General features: G+C 40.1%; 1 protein-coding gene across 1 annotated transcript; it reads right to left on the reverse strand.

The window, feature by feature from the left end:
• Positions 1–14,192: 14,192 nt before the first annotated feature.
• LOC147140467 (gastrotropin-like) lies at positions 14,193–15,285 on the reverse strand. Its single transcript, XM_086043285.1, has 4 exons — positions 15,143–15,285; positions 14,879–15,054; positions 14,721–14,810; positions 14,193–14,306 (listed from the first exon to the last, which is right to left on the reverse strand). Exons 1-4 carry the CDS (start codon positions 15,207–15,209, stop codon positions 14,256–14,258), a joined length of 384 nt encoding a protein of 127 aa, XP_085899411.1. The 5' UTR covers positions 15,210–15,285; the 3' UTR covers positions 14,193–14,255.
• Positions 15,286–16,191: the final 906 nt, after the last annotated feature.

The following is a 16,191-nucleotide window of genomic DNA, read 5'->3' on the forward strand; positions in this document are numbered from 1 at the left end:
CACCTTGCCCCAAGGCCCTGCTCCAGTTTTCATTTATTTGCAGTCTCCAGACAAAGCCACTTGTCAGTGTTCACATTCACCCAAGCACACAAATATATTCCAAATTGACATTATAAATATCTTCAAGAGGGGTAGTGAGGTGGTGTATGATTATAGAATCACTGGAACAAATAAATGTCTCCTGTGTCTTCCTAATGTCACCACCATATTTTCCAAAATAATAACATCCACGATGCTGCAGGCTAAATGCTACTTTCCAACAAGCTCACGCCTGTCAAATTTTGGCTCAGGCAACCGCAACACGCTCAATTCAAGAATGCATGATCCCAATGTGTTAATTGGAGGAGACGGCACTGCAAATTATTAATTTCCATTTAATTTAAAGTCAGTCAGGTCAACATCAGACCCGACAAATTTTAAATCCTGATGACTCACATTTCTCTCCCATGCCTTTGTTTCCCATCCTCCATTGGATACCCCCTCCCCACTTCTCCTTTCCAGCTGTTAAACCAATTAAATGCTCACAGAGGCTAGACTGCCCACTCTCCTGTTGAGAAAAATACATGCAATAAAAGCCCTCTCTGTGCAGAGCTATTGTTTGATGGCAAGGCCGCCATCTTTAATTATGGCCTACGCCTCCACCCTTCTAGATGCTGAATAGCACTGTGCTGTTGGTACAGACAGCCTCTGCTACAGGATCAGCTTTTTTAGTATTTTGTGTTGAGCAAGTAACTAAAGCAATTGATGCTGGTGGGTGGCACAGTGGCACTGATCACTTGAATGGCTTGCAATCTCAAATCTGCTTGCAATCTACCTTGGGCGAAATGGGTGTTAGTACACAAAGTACATAAAATCTGCTGTATACTGCGTAGCTCTACCTCTACTAGTGTCAGAACCATGCTGTTCCACTTTTTGCCACACTTTTATCCGGGTACCGGTTGTACTAGTAGCTTGTATGCGTGTATTTGGTGGAGCTTTGACTGGTCATCTGGCATATTGTCATTGTCACTACTGAGTGTTAACAATAGAATAGGAACAAAACCAAATGCATCATTAAAAGTATGCTTATGATGGAGAATGGATTCAGTTGTTTGTATTTTTTGTTTTGACATTATGTCAACACAGTCCTGTGCCATTAACTGGAGAGTTACATAGTGTTGTACTGCTATGATGCTGTGCTATTAATGTGCACCATCATGCCATGGCCAACCAAACCAAACTGTACCATTTGGTGTTAATGTGACTGAAGGTAGTAATAGGGTGTAATGTAGCCTGGACATTTGTGTAGTATATGAAGTTGAGAGGTGAAACAAGATTGCTGTTTGTCTGAAGAGCTACGAAAATAGCACAGGAAAGGGTGCCGCTGAAGACTTCTGATGAGAGAGGAAACATCCTCAGAAAAATAAAGACCCAATTTGTTGCAGCATTCTTTGGTTTTGCTCATGAGAATGATACAATCAAGGCATATGGTGAGGAGAAGCCTGTGTTCCTCCTCAGTAACTTGCAAGTGGGGTACCCAGAGCCATCTAGAGAATGTGAGGCATGAAGAGTGGGGACAATGTCGACTACTGTCCCCCAGAGAGAGGCCTTGTTCTCGGCTGAGGTTGTACAAGAAGTCAGCCACTCTTTGAATGAATGGATGGATGGATGCGGGACTGGCTGTCTGGATGGATACATGCTGGCCCGCTTGCCCACAGAGCAGGCATGCGAAGGAACCGGGGCAAGTCTGGGGAATGCGACGCATAATGTGAGAACAAAGCCGGCAACTGTCCCCCAGAGAGAGGCCCTGTCCTGGGCTAAAGGGCAAAAGGAGTCAGCTTCTGAGGACGGATGAATAGATGACCTGCGAGCTTGCTGGTTGGCAAGAGAGCCATGTGATGGTTTCAGTGAAATCCTCACAGGGGGTACTCAAGTACTTAATTACATTTGCAGATTATTCAGTGAATAACTATCTTAACTCATCCTTTAATGTGCACCTAATGAATGGATGTACTCAGAACTGATGCAATATTTGATAGACTTAGCAGTATTTAACATTGTCTTCATATGCAGCTCATATAAACAATGTGTCTGGGGCATTACATGTCACTGTTCAAATACAATCAGAATTTAAAATCAGAATGGATACCCTATCATCCGAAGTTTCCTACTCTCATGGTTATCCTACACTCAAGGATAATCCTGAATGCCTGTATGCATGACCGACAGGCATTCATAAGCCATCGTAATGGTTCTTCCCTGAAAACAGCCTGGCCCCGCCACGTGTGGTCACTCTTCTAGTACACTTTTTGGGGGCTGTGCAGTTACAATGGAACCGCTTTTGAGAACCTTCTCCTAGGTGGCTCAAAAACGCAAGCAGAGCAAGGCTGTGACGTAAGTGTCGTCTGATTGGCCGACAGATGTCAGTGTTTCTTAAAACGGAAATCAACGCAAACATATTTTTTCCAAGAATACGTTCCCAGCAGGCCCACTAGTTGAAACACGGCATTCTGATTAATATTGCGTTTGTGGAATATGAGCTAAGCAGCAAAATCCACTCCTTCTTAGCCATCTTAGGGTGTGGCCATTTTGTCACTTCTGTCGACTGAAAATGACATCACAACTGCTCAGGGCTCAGGCAACGACCAATCACGGCTAACCTGTTTTCTGAAGCTGAGCCGTGATTGGCCAAAATGGCCCAAAACGGGCGAATTAACTCTTATTCCACAAACATAATTTTCAAAATGCCATGTTTAGACTAGTGAAGGCGCATACAACATATTATTGCAAAGAATTTTCGGGCGTTGACTTTGTCTTTAACAATATTTGCAATTTTGTATGTACCAATGGATGAAACACGCAATAATTTTTTATTGAGCCTCTCCAAGTTTCTGCTGTTGGCTGCTTGTCATTAAACATTGAATTATTAATTTCATTGAACAGATGACCATGGAATGACCATGACTGCTTTGATGAGTCACCACTAAGGATGATACATACCATACAGTACAGGAACAAATTGGTTTCGGTGTTATCCATCCAACCCATTTTCTATATCAGTTGTCCTCATTCATAATAATTTTGAAAAATATATTTCATTGGAAATTGAATGGTTTAGTGGCTGAAAAACACAGAATTTGACCAATGATTCAGAAAGTAAAAAAAAAAACAAAGACCTTGAGCAAAAGATCCATTTTTTTTCATTCCTCTCCCATGCCCCATTTTTTGTCTGTATACCATTTTACAACTTTTAACCAGGATTCAAGCAGATGAGAGCTCAATTTCTTGAAACCCCCAAATCCCCAAATTCAAACTACATTCACAAAAACCCATTATTTTCTATCCAAATCAAACGTTGACCTCAAACCAATTATAATGTGTTCAAAACCAGACAATGTGTTACGATCATACACACATTGTGCAAAAATACCGTTGGCGCAGTGTTCATTAAACACTAGATAAAATAATTTAGGACATAGCATCCAGGGAACATATCCATCCATTATCTATACCGCTTATCCTCACAAGGGTCACGGGGAGTGCTGGAGCCTATCCCAGCAGTCTTCGGGCAGTAGGCGGGGGACACCCTGAATTGGTTGCCAGCCAATCGCAGGGCACACAGAGACAAACAAACATCTGCACTCACAATCACACCTAGGGGAAATTTAGAGTGTCCAATTAACCTACCAAGCATGTTTTTGGAATGTGGGAGGAAACCGGAGTCCCCGGATAAAACCCACACAGGCACGGGGAGAACATGCAAACTCCACACAGGGAGGCCGGAGCCGGGATCGAACCCACAACCTCTGAACTGTGAGCGTTAACCAGCCGACCACCATGCCGCCCCCAGGGCACATAGTTAACTGAAATTGTTTATCGAAAATGCATTTAGGAAAAAAAATATCGTCAAAGTGATATCTACATTCAGCACTTTTATAAAAATCAAAAACACCTTACAGCTTGGACAAAGTCAGAGACTCAATCTTTGTGCGAGGGCAGAGGACATTCGACTTCGACTTTCGATTCTATGAAGAGGAAAATGCACTTACAAACATATACATCCAGTAAAAATCGTATTGCAATGAGCATTACAGTGCTGACAGTACAGTGTTCTTTGTGTCAAATGTTATAGAACAAGAAACAATAGCTGTTCTCTTCTTTGAAGCGCCTGATGATGCTGGCTCAAATTGCGTTGGACTCGTTGTGCTTCTTCTCTCATTTTTATTATGAACAAAGAGATGGTTGCACAATAGTTGATTGAATTTAATCAGTGATGATTGTTCTTGGCCCTTTTCTGGTCCCCTGGCTTCCTATCTGTCCACCAACTCTTACAACTCCGCCCCTTCTGTATGTTTCTGTCCATTGTTGATGGAAGCACGTCCCCCAACTTTGCATTCTGAACTCGGTTTTATCCTGCCCGTTTCGTCTAATCACATTGGGATTTTTGTGCGTTCACTTTTGATTTGTGTGTAAAATATGACAGCTTGCGTTCACTTTTTGCTGCAAGTGTACAATTTTCCAACACACGTGTATCATAGTGTAAAATGTGTCGAGTGACTGAGAATGTGTTTAAGGTTTTGCAATGGGGTTTAGAGCTTTTAACTGTAAAATGGTCAACGCTGTGTTTCAATTAGTAATGGTTTTTCCGTCCATCTCTGAAGGGCGTGACCTCATTAGGTTCACAGGTGAGCTGGCCCCTATCCTGATGACTTTAGGTGAGAAGCAGGGTACATCCTGGACTGATCAACACCCAGTGACAAAACAAAATATTTTGCACTTTCACATGTAAAAAGGAGTGTTAACCAGGAGGTGCTTTATCAGCAAGCCGTCTATAGACCCTTTTCATAGTGACGTCAGATCCCTTTTGCTCTGCTATAGTGGATCAGTGCCTGCAACAATGTGTGTGAGTCTTAAGTGTCTGTATGCAAACATGGGATCGCATGCCCCTATGGTAAGACCGTTGAAATTGAAGTGATTCCTCACAAAGCATTAAGTATTTTTCTCTTTAATCAGTAACAACATATTGGTCAGTACACAATCAAAATATTGGAGCAATCGCATTTCTACAAATGAATATTATTGGAAGAGCATGTAACTTTGCATTTTGGGAAGTAGACTATATGGTATAAGATACATAAAGTAAATATTGTGTTGGTCCATCTGTTCTTTAAAAAGCCTTCATAATAATGTACTGTATTGTTCCTAGTTCCAGCACACTGGGGTAAAATGTTCTCAGTCAGCATGTCATCCCCATTGTACTCTTTGTGCTTGCTCTCTGGAAAAGCCTGAATTACTGGTTCATTTTATGTCTTCTCACTAGTTCATGCCACAGACAAGTAAAGCTGTGCTGCCCAGTCACCGACCTGCACCTTCTTCCTATTCTGCTCAATTGACAACTCGGATTTTCTGTTGTTATGGCCTCATGTTACAATACACAACCTTTAAAGTGACAGTTCATTCATTTTGAAAACCCACTATCAATTTCAGTAATATGCATAAAAATGTTCTATCACATCAATGTACATTTTTTAATCTAATCGTATAGGTGAAGTAATCTGTAATTATATTACATAGAGCGCGCCTCCCCGACCGGAGGCTGCCATGAATCGTCACCATCTTTCTGCTACGGGTACCCGAAGGAGACAAACTTAGTGAACGTAGTTCCTCCACATCGTGACAGCAGCAACTAACAAATGCTTTGTTTTGTCACTTGAGGGAATACTATAATTTGTTTGCGATACCATTTTGCTTGTACCTCTGCTGAAGAAATTGGTGGTAGGCTTGTGACTGTGGTTTCTCTGAGGCACTTCAAAATGCACGCACTTTGAGCTAAGGTCGTTGCATTCTGTTAGTTCACCACTAGACGGCACTAAATTCTACACATTCGGCCACTGCTTGTAACTACAGTATATAGAGCAGTAATGATGTGACATATAACCTTTATGGTTCGTCATAAACAGAAACACATTTGTATGGGGGGTAAATTACAGGGATTATGATTTCTAAGTAGTTGGGCAGAATAGTACAATATTTGCCCACTCTTACAAACCCTTCTGATTGCAGAAGGCAAATAATGTTTGGACTGCTGTCTTTAAGTCACTACACAGCTTTTCAATTGGATATAGGTCTAGACTCGGCTGGGCTGTGTTAAAAAATTGATGTTCTTCTCGCAAAGCCATTCTTTTTCTTTTTTTTTCAATGTACTGTATGATTGTACTCATTGTCTGGCAACAGGTCAATTAAATCTTTAGCTTTCTAGCAGACATCTGAAGCTTTTAGATCAAAATTGACTGGTAATTAGAATTTTTCATCAGTCCCTCCACCTTGACTGAAACCACAGCACTCCAAAAATGGGTTCACTGCTCGCAACGCGGAGATGTGCCTTTGACGGTGAAGCACAGAGCCTCTCAATCCCTAAAATCATATTGAGCAATGTTGTCATCTGCCAGCACACTGCCATCTTCCCGAGGCACTTCCATACCTTCATGTGTACGTCATCAGGAACTACATCCTTGCCACTCTTTAACCTCATCACAACTTTCCTCACTGCATCCTTTCTATTCTGCTTTGTCATGTTGTTCCCAACCTCTGTCCCAATTTCTTTCACTTTTTCCATTCATCAACTCCACAGAAAACTCCTTCCACCTACACAGCACCCTTTCCTCACTTATTAGTACATTTCTATCTCTGTCTTTATTCACCCTAACCTGCTGCAAATCCATCCCAGCTTGGTCACTTTGATTTACCAATCTGTACAACTCCTTTTCTCCTTCCTCGTAGGCTACTCAACATATTTGGTCTTTGCCACCTACCACAATCCCAGTGTCTTTCTTGTACTCTTTTCTGCACACTTTAATTCTCTCGTGTTGTATCAACCTTATCATGTGCCAGTTCCTCAAAACAACCCAGAGCTTGTTTTCAATCCCTTCTTAAAGCCCTTACAACATTCCTCCTTTCCTAAATTCCAAACATGTTCCTCCGCTAAGCTGCATAGTCATCTTACGTATACCAGCTAATGCTGTTTCACTAAACTCTGCCCTGTTACCACCTCACACTCCGTTTTCTGTCAGGTTGAAATAATAGTTCACCATAGACATTTCCTTCCTGCAAAATCCACCACCGTGTGTCCATCCAAATTAATTTTCTTTTCACCAAACTTGCTCATCACCTCTGTCCCCGATTGTGTCGCATAACCACTGACAGCATTCATCACCACACCTACAATTTCAACCTTCACAATCACATACAGTAACCCTGTCTGACTCTCATTTCACCTCAAAACATTCTTTGCATACTCTTCCTTCAGAATCACTCCTAATTCATTCCTCATCCAGACTGATATAAAACCATTCCAACCATCCTCCATCGCATCTAGCCTTATTGCATTTCCATCTTGTCTCCTGTGCACAAAATATTCTTGCAGCTTTCTGTCTTTGCCGATCACTGTGCCTACATCAGCAGTTCTTCACTCAACTGCTAAAACCTAAACACCATTCATTGGAACAACCTCTTTGTGGCTTGAATTCATTTTCAAAGCAAACACTTGTTTGGCCAAACCTCAATGTGCATGTACCTAGACTCTATTTGGGAAAACTCTCCTGCTGTTTTTTGGTTTTTTTTGCAAAACCTTATGCACATTATCAATTACTAAACAAACACCTGTTTTCTAAAGCTGAGCCATGATTGGGCATTTCCTGAGCCGTTATCAGTTGTGATGTCATTTTCAGTTGACAGAAGTGCCAAAATGGCTGCCCCTTGAGATGGCTAAAAACGGGTGGATTTTGCTGCTTAACTCATATTCCACAAACGCAATATTAATCAGAATGCCATGTTTAGACAAGTGAAGGTGTATAGAACATATTATTGCAAATAATTTTGGGGGATTGATTTCCACTTTAAGTAAATTAATAGATTTATAATCTTGCCTGTTTAAAAAAAACAACATTTATCTTAAGAATCTAAAAAGGTCTCAATATAAAATTAAAAAAATTAATGGAAAAAGTGAAAACTGTAAATGTGATGAAGAATATATCCTTTATATACTTTTAGATATATCTGTGCTGATTTGGCAGCATTGTATTTATTATTCTAGTCCAATACTGCTTTCCTTTAGGTAGAGTATTTCTTGCACTTGACTTAGCTGCATCTAACATTTCCAACGTCACGGACCTCACTCAGGTTTAGACATAAATTCAACTCCAGTTGACGTCATATGGAATTATGTTACCTGTCAAAGATAATGAAAAAAAATTGCAATGGAGACACCTGCAGTATGCATGCTCCATCATAAGCCCTGTGGCAAGCCTCCCCCCTCCTCTCACCTTGAGATGCAATTTAGGAATTGAGATATCTTTCAAGATGGCGTGCTGAGATCAATTTCAGGATCGGGGTAAACAGAAATGACGGATGCAGGAAAAGAAATCACTCTCAGGATATACTGTACTGTATGTCTTTGTGCTGTCTATCTGGTTTAGTGGTTGGATAGGAAATCCGGACTAATGGTTACCACTTACCTCTAAACACATGGCACATGCTGTATTAGTGACAACAGATCAGCGTTTTGAGAGAGAAAGAATGACAAATTTAGCTATTACTATCTGGTAGGGATGTCACGATATCCAAATGTCACGATAGGATATCACGATATGAACCTCACGATATGATGATGATATTGTGGGGAGGTTGGCGATATATAAAAAGCTCACGATACTGTATAAAAGCTCACGATATTGTAAAAAAAAAAAGAAAAAGAGCTCATATTAAAAAAAAACATCACAATACAATATTCTGTTTTTTTACATAATAACAGCATTCACAAAGAAAAAGGCTTGGCCAGTCATGGGCTCCTATTGGCGATTGGCGTGGGTCTACATAGGTGGCATCAAATTAAACTGCACTAATGAACTAACCACCAGAGGGTGCTGGAAAACAACTTGGGCTTTTAAACAGATTTGCTGCTATTAATATCGTCACATGATGACGACAATATATTGTGGCAATTTTAATATCACGATATCCCGACATTGCCGCTATTGTGACTTCCCTATTATCTGGCATAGAATACATTCCACAATACACTTTAAAGCCGTGTTAGCTAAAGTAGAAATGAGGAAAAAATACAACTTTTACCAAAACCTGAATTGCACATCTGTTCTGCAAGTGGCTTACTTCCCGGGAGTATGAAACATTAAAACAGGAATATTTTATATTTCTGTAGATGACCTTGAAGGTGCCAATCATTAAACTAAATAATTGTCTGACAAAAATAAGAAAGAAATTATTGTTAACGGTAAAGTGATTTAATGTAAACAATTCCAATGCTGATTTAAAAAAAAAAAAAAAAATATATATATATATATATATATATATATATATATATTCTTTTTTTTTTTTTTTTAAAGGATACCTCCACTGGCCCATTTTGAAGTATTAATGAGGAAATTGAGCAATATTTTAAAGTTTGATAAATATTTGGCGTTCCCATCTTTGTGTCCGGGAATTAAAATGGTGGGACTGACTCAGATTCATCAGACGGAGAAAATGCCATGTTGCACTGGAGAGACGGGTGGGCGGGTGCTGCTTGATGTGGGCATTGCATCAAGCAAAAGACTGATATTGAGCGCCTTTGTCACCATGACCACAAGCTTGTAGTGGATAAAATTAAGAAAAATGTACTAAAATGCATAACTTTAAAGGCTAATTCACCCGCATATCTCGCTCAAACTCGTGTACTTTGTGGATAGATCAAGAAGTGTTTTTGTGGCCCTGCCAACGATCGTTAACTTGTCATTTCTGCAGTACAGTTGACCGTCCTTTCTTTTTGAATTTTGACATTTTTCACTTGCAGTAAAGAGAGAAAATCTCTTTACTCCCGTGGTCACAGCTTCCTTTGTGACGTGTCTAAAAACAGCTGACCGGGCCGTAAAACCGATCAAGGAAGGTAAGAGATTTTTTTCTCTTTGCTGTAAAAACAAACAAACAAATAAAAAAAATTAGTCTGAGAAAAAAAATAAACCTTAAATCAAAATTCTGAGTAGTTATTTTTCCATGACTCGCAACTCGCCACCCAGCGTTATTTTGTTGTGCATCGCCTGAAAACTTAGTCAAGAGACCAGTAATTGACCCGTGCCTGCTTGGGTTTTCTCCGGCTACTCCGGTTTCCTCCCACATTCCAAAAAACATGCGTGGTAAGTTGATTGGCCTCTCTAAATTGCCCCTAGGTGCGATTGTCAGTGCAGATGTTTGTTTGTCTCTGTGTGCCCTGCGATTGGCTGGCAACCAATTCAGGGTGTACCCCGCCTACTGCCTGAAGACAGCTGGGATAGGCTCCAGCACGCCCCGCGACCCTAGTGAGGATAAGTATCGATAATGGATGGATGGATATATATATATATATATATATATATATATATATATATATATATATATATATATATATATATATATATATATATATATATATATATATATATTTCACATTTGACCATGGATGCTGAGTTGGATTCATTCTACGTTGGAGATTAATTTCACATGTTTAAAAAAGTAGAAGATGCGATTGCCGCACCATACGGTTTGCATTCTGCCATGATAAGTTTTTCATCGACCAAAATCCTGTGCAAGCAAGTAATGCTTGCGGCAGCCAATAGCGATCCAGACTCACCTTTCAATGACAATGTTAATTTTTCTTGATAAACCATATATATTTTTCCAACTACGACACAGATAGAAACACTTATTTTTACCCAGCTTCTGCACAATAAATATTGAAGGTCACGCCAGATTATTGAGTGCCTTACCATTTTAGAAGATTTCTAATCTTATTATCATCATTTGAAGTTCGGGGTATGTCTTTTGTTGAACAGTTTCTAGTTGAGTAAAGCGGGCGCTTATGCATGTCACAAGGGTTGGTGGCATTATCACTGTATCATGACAAAACATTTTCCTTGAACAGTGAATGGCAATGCAAATGCACTATATAGAAAAAGTAATGGGAAGCCTGGTCATGGCACCTAAATAATGTCAAAAAGGATGAAATTAGGGAGATGGTTTGCCTTCAAAGTGACTTCAACAATGGAATGCATTTCTATGATATTGTGGAGTTTGTGAGAATATGTCCATTTACCCAGAAAAACCTTTGTGAGGTCGGAGAGGAGCTAGCTAATAATGTCTGTTAAAGTTAATCACAAAGGTGTTTTATGTGCTTCAAAGATTCAAATTCTTCTACACAGCCAATGCCTTTATTTACCTTTCTTTGTCCAGTCCACTGAGTCAAGGTCATGTTGGAGCAGTAGAAAGGTCTGTTCCCAAAACATTGCAATCGTAAAAGTGTTCCAAATCTCTGTGCTATTTTTTTGACTGTAATTTTAGGTTTTTTTTTTGTTTTGTTTTGTTTTTTTTTGCAGTCCCAAGCCTTGAAAAACTCAGCTTCAAGTTGTTGCTCTCCAAACACCAAACTGTGTGGGGATGTGAACAAGCCATTTTCTCTCCACTTATGGCAGTTGAAAATGGAGACCAATCAGAAAATTGCAGAATGGCCAATCATCAACAGTAGACTGGGAAATAGCCAATTAGGCCTGTTTGTCTGCGAGGACAAAGGAAGCAATATTACGGAATGATTGCGCCAGCACTGAGCTACACAAACATGCTCAAACGATACCTTGCTAGTTGCCTTCCAACCCTACTTTTCCAGGAGTGTCGCATCTTGATTGCATCTATGATGGCAAGAGAAAAACGCCTCATTATTACACCAAACCAGTTGCCACATCGCAAAGGCAAAAAAAAAAAAAAAAGCTATTTTGTTTTCATCAGGGAAGTATTGAGTCACCAGCTCTCAAGGCCAACATATTCACGCACACCCCAGCGCAAACACACACACACACACCTACACACACATGAACACACAAATGAACACGAGCGTCTGTAGTCTGGCAATGTTATTTAAGATTTGCTCCTAACGCCAGTCCATTTAATGAAGCTGTAAATTTGGAACTTGGGAGGAGGAGAGCCTCACCAGGGCTCCTCTGAGAGCTTCCACAATGATCCAGGGCTGAGCTGGTTAATTAACTGATTGTCTGGTTGGCTGGAAGCCAGAGAGAAATACACATGGCTCTAGAGCAAAAGAGATAGATGGGGAGAAACCAGTACAGAGAAAGAGTGGATACAAGAGGAAACAAAGCAAGAAGAGATTTAGGTTGCTGTCCTCCATTTACAGTTCATTGTGGCAGTCAATTCAGTTACACTATATACAGTATAGCAAGTCCAAAAATACTTTAAGACCTCTTGACAAAGAAAATAATATGCTACATCATGCTTTATTTTTTTAATACATTGGAACGTCGAAGGTGCAGCGCTAGAACTAAATTCTGATTAGAGAGTGGACTTCCAATTCGTCAAGATTTCAAACACTTTTTTCAAACTTCCCACTGAAATATGCTAACCACTGTTCCATCGTTGTTACACAATCTTTTGAGGCATTCACTACTGAAGATAGCAGAATCCTGAATGGCCCAGGTCAATAAGTCGAATTCTCATTCTGAATCAGGAATCCAAAGTCCCCATTAACCCTGATCCTATGAGTTCTCTGGCTAGCTGCTGCTACAGTAAGTACATAGTTTTCAACTGCCATAAGTGGAGAGAAGTACGAATTAGCAGACTTGCAGAAAGGGAGTGTACTCAGGTGGGCGATTTGGTTCACTGACTCGAGTGAGTGCACCTCGGCTCCAGCTGTCTTAAGTTTGAAGGGCACCATCTCAAGCATACACAAACACACGCACACACCCACACACACGCATAGTAAACTTTTGATTATTTTTTTGCGTGGATTGCAAATCTGCCCTCGTTTTTTCTCCAGCACATCAGGTTTGTGTAATAATAATACTAATATAATAATAATATAACAATGATCTCATATATAATATAGTCGTATAATGTATAATATTGATGAATGAAGGATGAGTTTCAGCAATGAAACGTCATAGTTATAAATTACAATGCAAGGTAAAATCCGTATCGCGCAAGCTTTTATTGGTCAAAAAAAACGAAAAACTCTCAAAAACCTGAGGTGAAAACAAGTAGACAGTTTTTTTAATCAGTGTCAAAAATAAGATTAAGTACAACAAAGACATCTCTGATTAAGATTTGCTGTTGACCTGTGTAATTTGTAAAATGACACATGTGGGGACTGACCAATAGTATATATTTGTGAACAATTTAAAATGAACTAAATGTAGAATTTCAGCCCGATGGCAGCGATGTACAGTACAACTTTGTCAAGCTTAATAGTAGTGATGTAATATTGCTATCAAGATGCAGTATGGTGCTGTTCCATGATTTTGAGTACCAGTAATTTTTGTGGAGAAGTCTACTTGCCTGCGCAGCATTGTAGTAGTTTTTCATGGAAGAGTGCCATTGCAGGACTCCAAATTAACTTTTATTTATTTATTTTTAGTAGTAATCTGAACTTTTAGGGGCAGAAGTTAAAAAAAATGCTTGCGTACACTATAAATCAGGGATGTCAAATTCATTTTTGTCATGGGCCACTATAGATACAGGTTCCCTCAGAGGGCCGCCATAACTGAAACCATATGAATGTTTAACTGTCTCATCATATTATTACATATGCACAACAATGAATAATTCATTTTTTAATCAGAAGTCAAGGATAATAGTTGCCCAAGTTACTGTAAAAAGGCATTTGGTAACAAATAAATGGTGCAATATCTCAAGAATTTGATTCATGACATAAGAAATGTTGAACTTTTAGGAGATTTTAGAATCATGTAAGTCGTTTGTGATACATGTAAAATGATTTGGTGGGCCAAATCTGACTGCAGTTGATTTGCCAAGGAAATTGCATATACATTTGCCCTTATTTTCACTACATTACTGATAAATGGGATGATGTGTGGAGCAGAAATTTGTCAGCAATAAAAAATATTCAAGAATAGTCAGTAAAAAAACAACAAAAAACAGCTAATTTACTGGAGTAGATGAAATATTTACTTGCACTGTCTTAGATTATAAGAGTAAAATGCCAGAATTTAGGGGCAGTCTGGAGCTCTTGCATTGCCTGTAAGGCTGCATCCATCAGACAATACAAAAATTAAATTAAATAAAATCTTGGTAGCTTATTTTACACTTCAGTAAACCAAAGGACAAACATAGACATTACCAATGGAAACACAAGCTCACGATAATGTCAAACTTCCTTTATTGCAATAGACGTAGCCCTGAAGTCTCCATCGTAACTACACAAATAGTCAAAGATCATAACGCAGTTAGATCTTTTTGCTGGTTCTCTTCAGCACGACGGACCCAGCTGTGGAAGTCTAGAAAGAGAAAACTCAAGTATGTTACCCAGACGGGCAGTTTTACACTTGAAACATTCATTCACATTTTCTATATCACTGGAGTCTATCCCAACCGACTTTGAGAGGCAGGATACGCCCTACATTGGCCGCCAGCCAGTCATAGGGACCGTATAGACAAACAATCACTCATTCGCACATTCACATCAACTGAAAATTTAGAATCTCCACTTGACCAAATCTACAGTGTATGTTTTTTGGAATGTAAGGAGAAGCCGGAGTACCTGAACACAAACACAAACAATTCAAACACAGAACCTCTTGACTGTGACCCTGATGTTAAATTTTGTATTTTCTAACTACACAATCCATTACTATTTTAAAATATCTAGGTTAACAAACATTTCATGGCATGAATAAAATGGGTGTAGTTACCTCAATGAGTTTCCCTCCGCTGATCTCAGAGATGTGGTGGTAGTTGGGGAAGTTAACACTCAGCTTGCCTCCCTCCATGTGCACTATGGCCTGAAAGCATGCCCCTTGTCATGATTTCATGGTTCCAACAACCAATAAACAAGCCTTTTCTATCCTACCTTGAACTTCTTTCCGCCAATGGTCTCCATGTCGCATTCCTTGCCAACTGTGAATTTGTTGGTGACCTTGGCATTTGTGGGGTAGATCTGAGTCCAGGAGTAGTCGTTTCCATCCTGGGTCACCTCTGTGACCAGCTTGTAGTCACGGCCCTTCTCAATGATGTCAGCAGGGATACCTGCAGAAGGAATGAGGCAGAGTGGTGGTCAATAGCCAGGTTTGAGTCAGACATTTTTGTTGGTCCTAAAATATAAATCCAGCTTTACCAAGAAGTTTGCAAAATTCATCATAACCCTCCTGGGTTTCAGTTTCCCATCGTCCAGCGAAGGCCATCTTGGTGGTGTTATGTTAGGAGGTGATGAGGCAAGCTGGGGGAAAAGCAAGGTACCAAAACCAAGACGCCTTGCTGTTTATATACTGGCCGCCTCTCACTGCCTCCCAATCACCGCTGAGAATGATGACTGCAGTCAGCGATCAAGGATGCGGGAACATTTATGGAGGAAAATGCTGACAGCGGAGTGAGCAGGTGGCTCACCGCTAGGTCAATGAACTCTACTGCAATGGCCTACTGTCACAGGTTGGAGTTTTATGCCGTGGATTATGACATCAGATAATTGCCTTTGTTTTCAAATTTGGGTGAAGCGGTTTCTTATTTGAACAACGTAAAGTTGGCTGTATAATAAAGCGGATCATTGAAACCCTGTGCGTGTTGACTGGCGACCAGTCCAGGGTATAATTCACCCAAAGTCGGCTGGAATCCAGCTCCGCGCAGTGCCTAACAGGATAAGCGGTATAGAAACAGGATTGATTGAAAATGCTGACAAACATTAATAGCATAAAAGGTGACTTCTTGACTTGAAGCCCCTGTGGCTTGCATTTGTGAAAAATGTGTAAAAGCGCTAGCTGCAGCACTCAGATTCAGTCTCTCACAATACCGCCATTTCAAAGACCAACGGTAGTCTTTCTAAAGCATGAGAAGTCAGTGTGGCCTTGAAGCTCTTTATTGATACATAAAACACCACGTTGGGCAACATCCTATAAAAGACACCCACTATCTTTATTTCTCTCGCTGGCTTTTCTGATCTCACACAGACTCTCATGCAGGAAGCCAGCGCTTTAAAGTGCACACAAGCAGATTTTCACACAACGAACATCCACCTGAGTTTTTCCATGAACTGATGAATGTTCTGGTGTTCTCCGGGTCATGAAAGTGCTCTGTTAGACACCATAACCTTCTTGCATCTGACTGAGAGGAGTGCACTTCTTTATGAACCATTGCAATTGCAAAAGTTTTGTCCAGTTTATGTCTTGCTTT

Source organism: Filicampus tigris, chromosome 10 (assembly GCF_054856515.1).
Source record: "Filicampus tigris isolate MCC_2025a chromosome 10, RoL_Ftig_1.0, whole genome shotgun sequence".
NCBI classification, from domain to species: domain Eukaryota; kingdom Metazoa; phylum Chordata; class Actinopteri; order Syngnathiformes; family Syngnathidae; genus Filicampus; species Filicampus tigris.

What these genes read in the sequence shown, in the direction of transcription:
- LOC147140467 (XM_086043285.1), bottom strand. Translation starts at nt 15,209, where the DNA reads ATGGCCTTCGCTGGACGATGGGAAACTGAAACCCAGGAGGGTTATGAT. An exon ending in TTGGCGGAAAGAAGTTCAAG is followed by an intron (nt 14,811 to 14,878) that starts GTAGGATAGAAA and finishes GCATGCTTTCAG; the next exon opens with GCCATAGTGCACATGGAGGG. An exon ending in GCGGAGGGAAACTCATTGAG is followed by an intron (nt 14,307 to 14,720) that starts GTAACTACACCC and finishes TTCTCTTTCTAG; the next exon opens with ACTTCCACAGCTGGGTCCGT.